At 49.1% G+C, this 14,035-nt stretch overlaps 1 protein-coding gene across 3 annotated transcripts in view; it reads right to left on the reverse strand.

Annotated features, from left to right (window-relative positions):
- The window catches only part of TVP23A (trans-golgi network vesicle protein 23 homolog A), a 54,510-nt gene that overhangs the window by 19,870 nt on the left and 20,605 nt on the right, over window positions 1-14,035 (reverse strand). For 2 of the 3 annotated variants that reach the window (XM_045520523.2, XM_074346777.1), the window contains exons 2-3: window positions 11,290-11,680; window positions 10,968-11,047 (exon numbers count right to left, since the gene is read on the reverse strand). In XM_045520523.2, the coding sequence (XP_045376479.1) occupies window positions 10,968-11,047; window positions 11,290-11,298 (89 nt within the window). In that variant the 5' untranslated portion in view covers window positions 11,299-11,680. The remainder of the gene's footprint in view (window positions 1-10,967; window positions 11,048-11,289; window positions 11,681-14,035) is intronic. The other variant, XM_010960740.3, reaches the window with a different exon arrangement.

The raw sequence follows: 14,035 nt of genomic DNA on the forward strand, positions 1-14,035 counted from the left end.
TTTGAGATTTGCAAATGTTAGCCACTATATATAAAAATAGATTTTTAAAGTTTCCTCTCTATAGCACAGGAAACTATATTCAATATCTTGTAATAACATTTAATGAAAAAGAATATGGAAAGGAACATATGTATGTATGTGCATGACTGGGGCATTGTACTGTACACTAGAAATTGACACACTGTAACTGAGTATATGTCAATTTAAAAAAACAAGGACACAGGGTTTCTTTGGGGGCAATGAAAATGTTTTGGAATTAGATAGTGATGATGGCTGTACAACCTTTGGAATATACTAAAGGCCACTGAGTTGTAGCCTTTAAAGGGGTGAATGAACTATATCTCAGGTAAAAATAAATGAATTTACAAAAATGTTTAAGATCTAAAGGACAAATTTAAGCAGCAGAGAACAAAGCATGTAAAAGGCCAGGGGATGAGCCAGGGCATTGAGGCGCTAGGTAAATGGGCTCAGATGGCCACACCAGCCTGAACCCCCGATGCAGGGCCACTGCAAACAGGCCCTTCGATCACCTGGTGGTGACTTCAAGAGGTCTGGGGAGAAAAACACAGCGTTAGAGAGAAATTTCAACTCAAAGCCTCTTGCACCTCTAGAAAGTATAGTAGAAACGCTATTGTTGGAGTAATGTTTCCTCCCCACTGTCCTTGAGGGGTGGTGATGGGGGGTGAGGGGTGGGGGGCTGCAAATTCAGGTGCTTATAGGGCTGAGCTGGGCTGGTAAATAAGTCAGTCTGAGTGAGAGCTGGGGCTCACCCAGGAGAGGCAGGTCCACTCTTTCAAATCTAACAGCCACTCACAAGAAGTCAGCAATCCAGATTAAAAAAAAAAAATTTTTTTAATTGCATATTAAGTGAAAAAAGCCAGTCTGAAAAGGCTGCATACTGTATGATTCCAACTACACAACATTCCAGAAAAGGCAAAACTAGGGAGGCAGTAAGGAGGTCAGGGGTTAGGGCGGAAGAAGTGAACAGGTTCTTCTGGGCAGTGAGACTACTCCGTCTGACACTGTAATGGTGGGTACGGGTTGTTACATTCATCCAAACCCATAGAATGTACAACACCCAGAGTGAACCCCAATGTAAACTACGGACTTTGGGTGATATTGACGTGTCCATGTAGGTTCACCAACTGTAGCAAATGTTTCCTCTGGCAGAGGGGATGTTGAGACTTGGGGAGGCTATGTGTGGGAGGGGGCAGGGGGCAGATGAGAATCTCTGTACCTTCCCCTTAATTTTGCTGTGAACCTAAAACTGTTTAAAAAAAAAAAAAGTCTAACATATAAAGAATAAAAATAATACAACAAAAATTTTTATTTAGGTGAAATTCATATCACATGAAATTAACCGTTTTCAAGTTAACAATTCATGGGAGAGGTTATAGCTCAGTGGTAGAACACTTGGCATGCCCGAGGTCCTGGGTTCAATCCCCAGTACCTCCATTAAAATAAGTAAGCCAAATTACCTCCCCCCTCCCCCGAAAAAAGCCACCACCAACAACAACAAAAGAATTTTTTAAAAATTAAAGTGAACAATTCAGTGACATTTAGCACTTCACACATTTCCATCATTCCAAAGTAATCCCCATACCAGTCGGGCAGTTTCTCCCCGTTTTTCTCTCCCCACAGCCCCCGGCAACCACCAACCTGCCAGCTGCTTCTGTGGCTCACTGTGTGCTCTGTGACTTCTGTGTACTCTGAGCAACTCAGATTTCTTATGGGACCCATTCCATTTTTTGAATTTAAATTCACATTCATTTAAAATACCTCCCTGGCCTAAGGGAGTATGTCTGAGGGTTGGAGTAGTTTGACTGTCTCTTTGCAATTTGTAAAGTGTTTTACAATCCGGGGAGAGAGACATTTGTATTGTAATGCAGAAAAAAAAAAAACAAAAACCAGGATCCATTAACATGATTTGTGGCTATTTCTGACTCATTCTGGAAGCCTCCCTACTCCCGTAATGAGTGAGGAGTGAGTAATTGGCCGTGCAACACCCAAGGCTGAGCCCGAGTGAAGAGAATTTCCTCAGTGCTGGACTAGGGCCAGCCCTGGGCTTTTCCCCTTGGATTCCAACTCAGATTTATTGAGTTGGTCTTTATTAAGGAAATGTCATCAGCATGACTTACTAGAATATATGGCTCAGGCTTGTATCAACACCTACCTCAATCTAATGAAGATGAACACACACACACACACACACACACACACACACACACACACACACCCCAGCGTGAGCACTCCTTGCTTATCCAGAAATGGACCATCTAGAAAAATACACCAAGTCACTCAGAGCAGAGCAGAATCAGAATGCAGGAGCCTTTCACATCCATTTCAACACTTACTGAGTCAACATGTTCAGGGATGGAGAACCTGAAGTTTTGGCCCTTTGTTTGTTGAGTTCCCTGGGGATGCTGATGAAGTTGCATCCTGGGATTGCAAGGCCCGAGACCTGCACCTGGGACCCACTGCCTTCAGCCATCCCTCTCCAATCTCAGAAGTCCCAGCAGCTGGCAGAATTTGGACAGAGATCAATTTGAGCCAAGTTGCCACGTGTGTCCCTGGAGTCCAGCCAGTTCAGGCCGCCAGCATCTTTCACGCTGACCCTCCACCAGCCGCCTTACAGATCTCTCTGCTTCTGTTCTTGCCCTATGGGCCACGCGGCCATCTCGGGCACCTTTCTCAAGGGTCAATAGATCATAGCTCTCCCCTGCTCAAATCTCGCCAAAGATTGCCCATCAAGGCAGACAAAGTTCCAATTTCCCATCGGAATTTTCAAGGCCTCCACATCCTTCCCCTAATGAAGCTCCAACTGTCTCCTCCTCCCACTGTCCCACTTTCTACACACCGGCATGGCTCTAACAATCCCTAGGGCCTTTGTACTTCCTGCTCCCTCTGCCAGAACTCTCTTCTTGTGGATCTTCCCATGCCTGGCTCCTCCTTGACATTTGGGCCTCAGTCCAAATGCACCTCCTCAGGCCTCCTGAGCCCTCCAGGACCTAAAGGGGCCCCCTGGCCCTGGATCCCTTTTTCATGGCACTTGGGACTCTCTGATGTTATTTTGTTTAGATATTTGTTTATAGGCTCACTGTCTCTCGCCAATTAAAATGTCAGCTCCATGAGGGCAGGGACCAGGCCTGTCTGGTGTTCTCTGTGGCCCTTAGAACAGTGTTTGGCACACAAAGGGCCTTGAAACTTTTTGTTGATTTAATGAACAACCGAGTGAGTGAATAAATCCGTGGCTCTCAGATGAGAAGTGATTTGAGGTTCCCCTGCCCCCAGCAATACCTGGAAACGTTTTTGGTTGTCACAAGTTGGGGAGGGGGGCTGCTACTGGCATCTAGTGGGTAGGAGGCCAGAGATGCTGCTAAACATCCCACAGCGCACAGGGCAGCCCCTGGAACATTAAAGAATGCCCAGCCCCAAATGTCAATAGTGTCAACTCTGGAATAAATGAATGAGTGAGTGAAACACTCCAGGCCCACGAGGTCAAGCTGGCGTCCAACATCGAACATCAAGGAGTCCGACCAACGTCCCTTTCTGGTCCCAAATGCCTTCCCCAGTTGTGTGGGTCCTGGTTCAGAAGAAATCTCTCTTTGGTGGTCCTGGTGTTGGCACTGCTTAGGCAATCAATTTCGTGTTAGCAAGAAATATAAATAAGAGGACGTGAAGCGGCTGGAGCTGGAAGGGGTTAATTTCAAAACATGTAATTCCGTGCCCTGATCAGAGAGAACTGAAATTTGTCTAGTTCCTTGATTCTGCGGGTTATTTTCCTTGGTAATCATGAGCCTTCCTTAAAATTGAACAATCAGCTCTTGGTGGGACCTGCTTGTGTGTTGTTATTTCTATATTTTTTTGAATAGATTTTAGAGTGGGGAGAGGGTTGGTGTGACTCCTTGTCCAAAGTCACCAGGGACAGGGGTCTGGGCAAGGGGGTCCTCACTTAGTGAGGCAAACAGACTTCCTAGAATGACAACAAAGAAAAGCCAAAATTATTTTTCTCATCTATGTGCTGTGTAGCATGATGTGTGCGTGCGTGCGTGCGTTCGCAGCCATTAGAGACGCACCTGTGTTGATTTCTGGAAACAAAGGATGACCACGCAGGCGCATCTGTACCATCACCTGCCCGCTCCTTTCTTACCCACACCCCACCAGCTTCACTTGGGTCAGTGTCAAACAAAGAGGCTTCAGGAACGCTCCGAGTTCCCGCAAATGCAAATGTGATTTCTCCAATTCGAAACCCCAGAGAGCGAGAGAATCATCTAAATCGGGGTTCTCAATCGGGGACAGTTTTCGCCCCAAGGGACATGTGGCAATGTCTCGAGTCATTCTGGGTTGTCACAACTGTGGGGGGGGCAGTGTCACTGGCACCTCGTGTGTGGTGTCCAGGGATGCCGCTGAAATCCTACAATGCACGAGACAGCCCCAACAAAGAATTATATCAACAGTGCTGAGGCTGAGGAAGTCTGCTCTGAAGAGTGGGAGCACCTCTGCAGGCTCATCTACATGAGGGGAATGTAAAGTACGCCCCACAGGAAGCAGGAAGCACTTGCTGAAGACCCGAGGATGCTGTGCACAGGGCAGAGCTTGTCTGGAGGGTCTCTCCCTGCGTGAGCGCCTGCTCCCCTAAGCACAGCGTCATGTAAGATGCAACTCCAGAGCCAGATCTAAAGGCTAAGATCCCCACCCTGCAACTTAACAGCTGTGTGACATCGGGCCAATCCCTCGACTCTTTCCCTCAATTTCTTTAATCTTGAAATTGATAAAAATCACAGTACCTACTTCATAGATTTGTAATACAGGTTAAATGAATTTTATGAGTAAAGCCCTTAGGACGGTGCCCACATACAGTAAGTGATAGGTAAGAGTTTGCCATTATTTTTCATTCAATATAACTTCCCTTAAAGAGCAGCCAATACCTTCATCTGCAGCTTGTTTTGAGGAACAGCTTTTGTACCCAACATGGGAAGATGAATAGATGGAAGATAGAAGACTTCTTGAAAGACAAAACGCTATTCTACCTGACAGGCGAGTTGGGGATTTGCAGGGTTAGTTCTGATTCCCCATGATTTCTGCCTCAGGACCCGGCCCCACTAACATGGACTCCCTGTGGCCCCTGAGACCAGAGGACAGCCAGCTCCCCTCAATCTGATGCCCACTGGGCTGAATGAGGACCAACCAGGGAACAACGACCAAGCCCCACCAACAAACCAGCCCTGAAAACTAAGACCAAAGTCAGATCCGATAAATCTGCCTGGAGCAAGAGTCGATCCCCAACACTGGGAGGGAATCCACTGGAAAACACAACCTTTGGGTCCATATGCATTTTGTGAAGACAGTGCCTCGAAAGCATAAACAGAACTTCCCACAGCATGGACAGTCTCCAGCTCCAGGGACAACCCCAGGGCAATGTCCTGTTGCAACTGTGGACATGACTCCACTTGGGCCCTGCCCAGAGTCAGGACACAGAAGTTATCCTTATGGTCAGATTTTTAAAGGGTACCATTTATGAAGGATAAGGTGTCAGGGGTCCCACTGGATTCACTGTATACATTCACCCAATTTAGTCCTCCCTTTACACAAACTTATGATGGAGCTAATATCGTCCCCATTTTACAGATGAGAAAATGGGGGCTCTGGAGGTGCCCTGACTTGTTCAAGGTCACTGTGAGTGAAAGGTTAACATCAGGCTTGCCTGGGGATGACCTGGGTATCCCACGGAGGTGTCGTATCTGCCTGTTCGTGCGTGGAACCTGCCCCCTCAATTCCCCGAGTTGGAGAAACTGTGAGCTGGAAGGCAGACCTTGGACTTCAGTGTACAGGGTCATAGAAAACATTAGCAGGAAATACAGCCGAAGCTTCTCCACCTCCAGGTGACTCACACAGCACTTGGACTCTTGTTCCTGAGAGCTCAACACAGCCCACATAGTAACAGAGGAAAAGAAGCTGTGTGTGAGGGTAGAGGCTGGCTCCCTCTCTGAGATGAAGATGCAGCCTCACTGCCTTGCATCCTTCCAGAGAGCCAAGTACACAGTTCTATATGAAAGCCTCTTTGTGTCTTGGGAGGCTTGTCTGCCAGGTCGAACCCACAACCACAGTTAGTTGGCTGGGGAATGATGGAACCAAGATTCAAACCTGGGATCTGCCTGACCTTGAATCCAGGCTCCCCCTGCTCCCCAAGACAGCTGGAAGCCCAGAGTACTCACTATAAGTTGCTCTGCAATACAGCATTGCTAAAGCACAGAGTTACCATATGACCCAGCAATTCTGCTCCTAGGTTTATGCCCAAGAGAATGGAAGACATATGTTCACACATCAACTCATACATGAACGTTCATAAGAGCATTAGTTACAAGAAGCAAAAAGCAGAAGCAGCTCAAATGTCTGTCAACTTATGAAGGATAAAGAAAATGTACTCTATCCACCCAATGAAATATTATTCAGCCATAAAAAGTATTGAAGGATCTGCCAAAACAAGGATGAACCTTGAAAACATGATGCTCAGCGAAAGAAGCAGACAAAAGGCCACATATTGTATGATCCCCTGTATATGAAATGTCCAGAGTAGGCAAATTCATAGAGACAGAAAGTAGATTAGTGGTTTCCAGGGGCTGGGGGAGAGGAGAAATGGGAAGTGACTACTTACTGGGTACATGGCTTCCATTTGGGGTGATGAAAAATTCTGGAACTAGATAGAGATGATGGTTGTGCAACCTTGTGAAAATACTGAAAACCACACTGAACTGTATATTTTAAAAGGGTGAATTTATGATACATGAATAATAGTTCAATAAAAACATATACATGCACAACATGACACCAAAAGCAAAGACAACAAAAGGAAAAATAGGTAAATGGAACTACATCAAATTTAAAAAAAATCTGTGCATCAAAGGACACAATCAATAGAGTGTAAAGGCAACATATGGAACTGCAGAAAATATTTGCAAATCATACACCTCATAAGGGGTTAATATCCAGAATATATAAAGAACGCCTACAACTGAACAACAAACAATCTAATAACAATTTTAAAATATACAAAGGATTTTGGATAGACATTTCTCCAAAGATGATATACAAATGGCCAACATGCACATGAAGATATGCTGAACATCACTAATCACTTGGGAAATGTCATTCAAAACCACAATGAGATACCACCACACATCCATCAAGATGGCTACTATGAAAAAAACCCAGAAAATGACAAGTGTTGGTGAGGACGTAGAAAAACTGGAAACCCGTGCATTGCTGACAGGATTATAAAATGGTACAACTGTTAGGGAAAATAGTATGGAAGTTCCTCAAAAAATTAAATATAGAATTACCATATGACCCAGCAATTCCACTTCTGGGAATATATCAAGAAGAACTGAAAGCAGGGTCTCAAAGATATTTGCACATCCATGTTCATAGTGCTATTCACAAGAGCTAAAACGTGGAAGTAACCCAAGTGTCCCTTGACAGATGAATGGATGAACAAAATGAGCTAAATACATACAATGGAATATTATTCAGCCTTTAAAAGGAAGGAAATTCTGCCTCATGCTACAACATGGATGAACTTTGAGGTTAAGTGAAATAAGTCAGTCCCAAAAAGACAAATGCTCTATGATTCCATTTACATGAGGGAGCTAAAGTTGCCAAATTCAGAGAGACCCTTAAAGAAGAAGGATGATTGCCAGGAGCTGGGGTAAGGGGGAGGTGGAGAATTGGTGTTTCATGGGGACACAGTTTCAGACTTTCAAGATGAAAAAGTTCTGGAGATCTGTTTTACAAAAACACGAATATATTTAGTGCTACTGAACTGTCCACTTAAAAATGGTTAAAATGTTAAATTTTATGTTGTGGGTTTTTTTGCACAATTAAAAAAAGTAAAATAGAAAAGGGGAAAACACACACACAGCGGCACATAACCAACAGTTCCTCCACCTGCCCCGGTGTGCTGTATCATCCTCCACTGATCCTGCAAGGTGCCCTCCCCACCACGCTGCACCTCACTGACCTGGAACCAGGGACAGGAAGGGCAGGGACCAGGTCTCTAACCCCAGGGCTTAGCCAGCACTTGTACACAGATGTTGCATAAATATGTACTGAACAAACTGTAGAGCAACCACGTGGTGAGGTCAGGTTGGTACAGCTGCCCCATTTTACAGATAGGTCAATGGAGGCTCAATAAAGGCAAGGAGAACATGGCTCAAAATCACAAAGCCAGCAAGTGGCAAAGGAAGAAATGGCCCCGATATCCCAGACTCCTGTTAATAGGGCCCCTTCCATAATTTCACCTCCCTTCAAAGTCAACCTGGAATCTGTTTCAACGTGGAATTTACAAATATCAATTCTCACCCTACAGTAGTGATTCTCAACTTGTTTGGATCATGGACCCATTTGATAATGTAATTAAAGTTTGAGTCCTTTTCCTAAAGCAGCACACATATGAAACCTAGATAATAGTTTCCAGAGGGTTCCTGGACCCTGTGAAGTCCATCCACGGGTCCCAGTTACAAACCCCCTTTCCATCCTGCTAACTGGGTGACTTCATTTATGCTCAGGATTTAGAGCCTTCTCTACAGTCTTGAGCATCGGAATCAACTAGGGATGCTATATGAAATTCCCCGGCCCATCCCCTGTGCCCTGGTTAAGTAGGTCCAGGGCTGGACCAGAAATCTGCTCCAGAGGATTCTGGGATCGGCAGCTCTCAGACACACACAGGTCCATGGGCTGCTGCCTCCCAGATGACCTCCCCGGAGCTCCCAGCCTCTTTTCGCAGCCGCCCACCAAACCTGGCCATTAAAACATTCCACCACAACCCAACAAAGGCAACCCTGGGCTCAACATCTTCCCCCCATAAGGGCTGGGTTACGAGGCCAGAAGCCTGGGCAGCACCCTTGACTATCCCCACCCACAAACCACATCTTGATCATCACCAAGGTCGGATCAGTCTGCCTCCTCTGTGCCTATGGGCCCCTCCAGTTCCTTCCATCACCCCTGCCAATGCCCTGGTCCAAGCTGCCAACTTCTGCTCCCTTCTGCCTCTACAGTCCACCCTCCATCCTGCAATTCCGACCATGTCACTGCCCCATGAAAACCCAGCTCTAGGACTGCACTGTCCAATATGGTAGCCACCTGGGCAATTAAAATTAAAAATATCCAAATCTCTGTCCCTTAGTCACACTAGCCACATATCAAGAGTTCAACAGCCACATGTGGCTGGTGGCTACCACACTGGATAGCACAGATGTAGTACATTCCCACACGTCCTGGAGGACAGCACAGCACCAGAACGTCACTTATAAGCCCTGCTGGGTGTGGCCCAGCCTCTGCTCAGACTACTTCCCAGTAAACCAGTCTCAGCTCCCTAAACTCATAATCTCACCTTTAAGCCTTTACACGTGACACCCCTCCACGCTTCCCTTAGCTAACTCCTACCCAGCCTTCAGGTATCAGCTTGGAAGCCACTTCCTCCGCCAGCCAGGATAAGCGCCCCAGCTTTTGCCGATCACTGCCTTTAAAGCACTGAATAATAACAGCCATGGGCATCACTACACCACTAGCTTTCAACCGCAGGCAAGTCTGCCTCCCAGGGAACATCTGGCAGTGTCTGCAGGCATTACTAGTGGGGCGCCACTGGCATCTGGTGCGGAGAGGCCAGGGATGCTGCCACGCATCCTACAGGGCACAGAACAGCCCACAGCAAAGAGGTATCTGGCCCAAATTGTCAGCAGTGTCGAGGCTGACCATCCCTGCCCAGACCAAGTAACTCCATGGAAATGGGGCGTGTCCTGTATACTGTGTATCCCCAGCCACCAGCCCAGAGCTGGGCATACAGGAGGTGCTCAGTAACGACTGAATATATAATGAGTTTAGATGTTCTAGAAAATTCTTTCCCGGGATACCTGTTCTCTTACGGTGTTTTTCCCTAAAGCCAGTCATTGGTCATTATGGTAAGCTGAATAATGGCTTCTCAATCAACAGTCATCCCTAGAACCTGTGAATGTTACCAGATACGGCAAAAGGGACTTTGTGGGTACGATTAAGCGAAGGATCTTCAGATGGGAAGATAATACGGGTGGGCCATAAATGCAATCACAAATAATCCTATAAGATGAATGCAGAGGAAGATTTGACACAGAGGAAAATGCAATGTGAAAATGGAACAGAGATATTGGAAGATGCTACAGCTGGCCTCAAGGATGAAGAGCCCTTTGGCCAGCAGAAGCTGGACAAGGCAAGGAACAGATTTTCCCCTAGAACCTCCAAAGGGAGTGTGGTCCAATGCACACCTTGGTTTCAGCCCAATAAAACTGATTTTGGACTTCTGTCCTCCAGAGCTGTGAGAGAATAAGTTTCTGTTGTTTTAAGCCAATACTATGTCTGTCTGGCTGCAGCTGAAACAGGGATAAGAATAAAAATTCAAGCCCTTGTCCACCTCTCCAGCCTCCTGCCAAACCCTCTCCCCTCCCCTGCGACCCTCCAAACGCAAAGGCTTTTCTCTGACCTTCCATCACAGCCTCCAGCCCTTGGACCTACTATTCCCTCTGCTTGGAATGCTTCCTCCAGTCTCCCAAGGCTGACTGCTTGTAATCATTCAGGGCTCAGCTGAAATTCACCTCCTCTGAGAGGCCCTCCCTGGTTGCACTAAGGCAGCCAGCCTCTGCCAATTACTTTCTCTTTCATCACCTTGTTGATTTTATCCTCAACTCTCCTCACGCTAATTGTCTTGTTAACATCTTCGTTTGCCTGTTCAACGTTGTCCCCTCTCCTTGGAGACTACAAGGCTCCAGGAGGGCAGGTCCTTGTCTGATCTGTCCAGGGTGTGTCCCTAGCCCCATGCCTGGCACAGGCCACATACTCAATACATTCTGAAGGAATGACTGAATGAGTGGGTGAATGAATGTGAATAAACTAAGTTGCAGCTTTGGGAGATGCTTGCCTATCGCGCAGTCCCAACACACCTGATCTTGGCTTTCCGAAAGGCCAGCTCCTCTTCGTTGCCAAAGTCCAGGGACACATCCTCAGTATCGTCCACCAGGGCCTGGGGTACACAAAAGGCAGGTGAAAGATCTCTCTGCGGTGCACAGGCCCTTCCGCCCTAACCCTCTCTGCTAACGGGACGCCTCCCCTTCGGCCTTCTCCACCCTCCGGCCCATTTGGGGTCCTGCGAGGCCCAAGCCCAGGCTCGCACACCTCTCCCCCTCCCCGCTTCTCCCAGCGCTCCCGCAGGCCTCTCTTGTCCTTGCCACCACCCTTCCATCCCCAGCATCCCCGCGGTCCTACCTGCTTCATCCTTCCCAGAGCCCACCTGGAGCCCACACCCCAGCCTCCGGCTCCGCCCCTCCGCCGAAGGGCTGGGATGCCCGGCGGCGGGCAGCGGCAACCGGAGCGATGCGGTCGAAGCCTGAGCCCCTCCAAGCAGCTTCAGCGCAGGACGCCGGTGGGGGCGGGGCGCGCGGGGCCCAGAGCGCAGTCGCGGGCTGGGGAGGTGGGCTCGGCTGCCCCGGCGAGGGCGGGGCTTGGGAGGGTCTCCCGTCCACCGAGCTCCCTGGGGACCAAGCCTAGGCGAGAAAGAGCTGACGCCAATTGGAGGGATGGAGGGCGAAGACAGAACGGCAGCAGGGAGGGGACGATTAGGGCTCAGAGGCGGACTCGGGAACCGTGACCAGTGATCCTGAGGGGAATAGAGCGGGTGGGTCAGTGAATGCGGTGGATGTTCCGTAAACATCAAATAAACGAATGAACGAATGAATGAATGTCAGTGCTGGGCAGCCTCATTCAGGGCTCAGAAAAGGTCAGTGTTTCCTCAGAAGCTCTGAGCTCAAGAATTCCCCAGGGCCCACATTAAACGCAGTCTCCCAGGCCCCACGCTGGAGATTCAGAAGACCTGGAGTGGGACCGCGGATTGTGTTTTAAACCCATGAATCTGCTGCAGCCACGGCTTGACATCTGCACGCATCTGGGTACCAGACACATATTGAGCACAAAACAACTATTCTTAGCGGGAATAGTACTGTTTCTGGATGTAAAGGCCTTTCCAGGTATCTCCCAGGAAAAAAGGCTTGCCACCTGAAAGTTTTTCCCTTCTTCTTTCTGCACTCTCCTCCTCCTGGCCACCCACCCAGGGGCAGAGGGCCGAGAGTCTAGATGCCAAGGCCCCTAGTCCTGGCCTTTGCCCTTCTGCCATGGGCAATAGGGATCTATGCGCCATCCCTGGTGACCCAGAAAAGGGCCAGGGGTCCACAAGATCCTGACACAATTGGTCCACTGCGGGCCCTCACAGGAGTGGCTGCCTGGGGTGTGCCCAGGTGGAGAAAGGGGTAGGGAGCAGAGGACGGACGTACCTAAGCTCTGGGCCCTAGACGGGCCTCCTCCACCCCCACCCCATTCCCTAATCTGATCCCACAAACGGTCTGCCAGGTGTGTGTGGAGGGAGAATATACTTTCTCCTGGGGACAGGATGCCATCTTCAGCAGTCAGGGGATCTGGCCAGGGCCTGAAACACTGCATCTCTAGCAAGCACTCGGGTGATGCTGATTCTGCAGGCCTCTGGACCACTCTTTGAATTGTAAGGATATAAACCACCAAAGCATGGCTTCCTAGAAAAGCCTGTTGGCTCTTCCAGCCCAAAGCTGGCTCCAGGCACAAAAGCATGTCACACTGAGAGGCTGGGGTGCCCTAAGCTCGCCTCTCCTGCTGGGACCCATCTGCCTGGGACAGATAATATGGGGAGGGGTGGAAAGGGGCCACAGCAGAGGGCAGGTGGAGGTGAGAAGCCGTTACAGAACATTTAGGGACTTTTCCTCTGAGAATCACCAGCTGTTGGTATCTGGTAAGTTGGGGCTCAGAGAGTCCCCATGGGGGTGAGGAGGTAGGAAACCCCCCTTGGAAGCCCCATTTGGGGACAAACTGTCATTCTCAGCCACCGAGCTGGGGATACCTGGAGCATAACCCCAGCTCCCACTGTGTGGAGGTCACACGCCACTCTTCCCTCCTGAGCTGTCCTCAGGGGGCACAAGCTGAGGGTACAGGGGTTGGGGCCACATCTGGGGCCTCTGGCATTCCCTTCCCAGGAGAAAGCACCCTCCGTCTGCACATACCAGGATGGCTCTCTGCAGGGTCTGGGGAGCAGTCTGAGAACCTGAGGAGTCTGCAAAGAATTCATCATTGGCTTTGAAACCAGCTATAGTGGTTTCTCCTGGGGCTGCTGGTTAAATGCAGACTCCAAGACCCCACTCCAGGCCTCTTGAAACTCCAGGGCTAGTCCTGGGAAGTTCCTGGGTCCAGAGACTTTTGGGAAACCCTGACCTTCCCGCCTTACATTGGTGCCACTGAATATGGTCACTGGATCCTCAGCTGGTTGTGGCCTAGGAGGGCCTTGAGGAACAGACCTTTGAGAAGCAGCCCCATCTCTGATCCCTGTAGGGTGGCTTCCAGCCCTGAAGCCAGAACAACTCAAGGGAAGGGGCTCCAGGCTTAAGGCAGCCACTGGCCTCTGGATGGCCCTCAGATGTCAACCTCAGGAGTCAGGCGGCCCTGGCTGGGAACATTGCTCCACCACTCTCAGGCTGGGTAGCCTTGGGCAGGGGACTTCACTTCTCCGGCCTCAGTCTTCACACCTATAAAATGGGACTGCACGTCCCCTCACCTGGCAGGGTTGATATAAGGACTAGAGAAAACATGTGAAATGTTCTCCTCAGAGTAGGGGCTCAAGAAACAGTGGCCCTGGTGAAACTGGCTGCAGTCATCAGAGGGGTCTGGGGTCCAAGGAATCCCTGGGGGCTGGCTGCACACAGGACCTGAGCCTCACGCCAGAGTTCTTCCTTCTGCTCGAGGACACCTGCCTTAATGGGGAGACAGGAGCTGCATATCCAGCCCCGTTAGCAGCTTCCCAAGCACCAACTGTGGGCGCCACTCTGCATGCACCCAGAACACATGGCAGCCAGGACAGAGGACCATGTATGGCCCTCTCCCCAAGACAGGATCCTGGGAGCCCTAGACCAGAAGGCAGAGGCTTGATGTGGACTAA

Source organism: Camelus bactrianus, chromosome 18 (assembly GCF_048773025.1).
Source record: "Camelus bactrianus isolate YW-2024 breed Bactrian camel chromosome 18, ASM4877302v1, whole genome shotgun sequence".
NCBI classification, from domain to species: Eukaryota; Metazoa; Chordata; class Mammalia; order Artiodactyla; family Camelidae; genus Camelus; species Camelus bactrianus.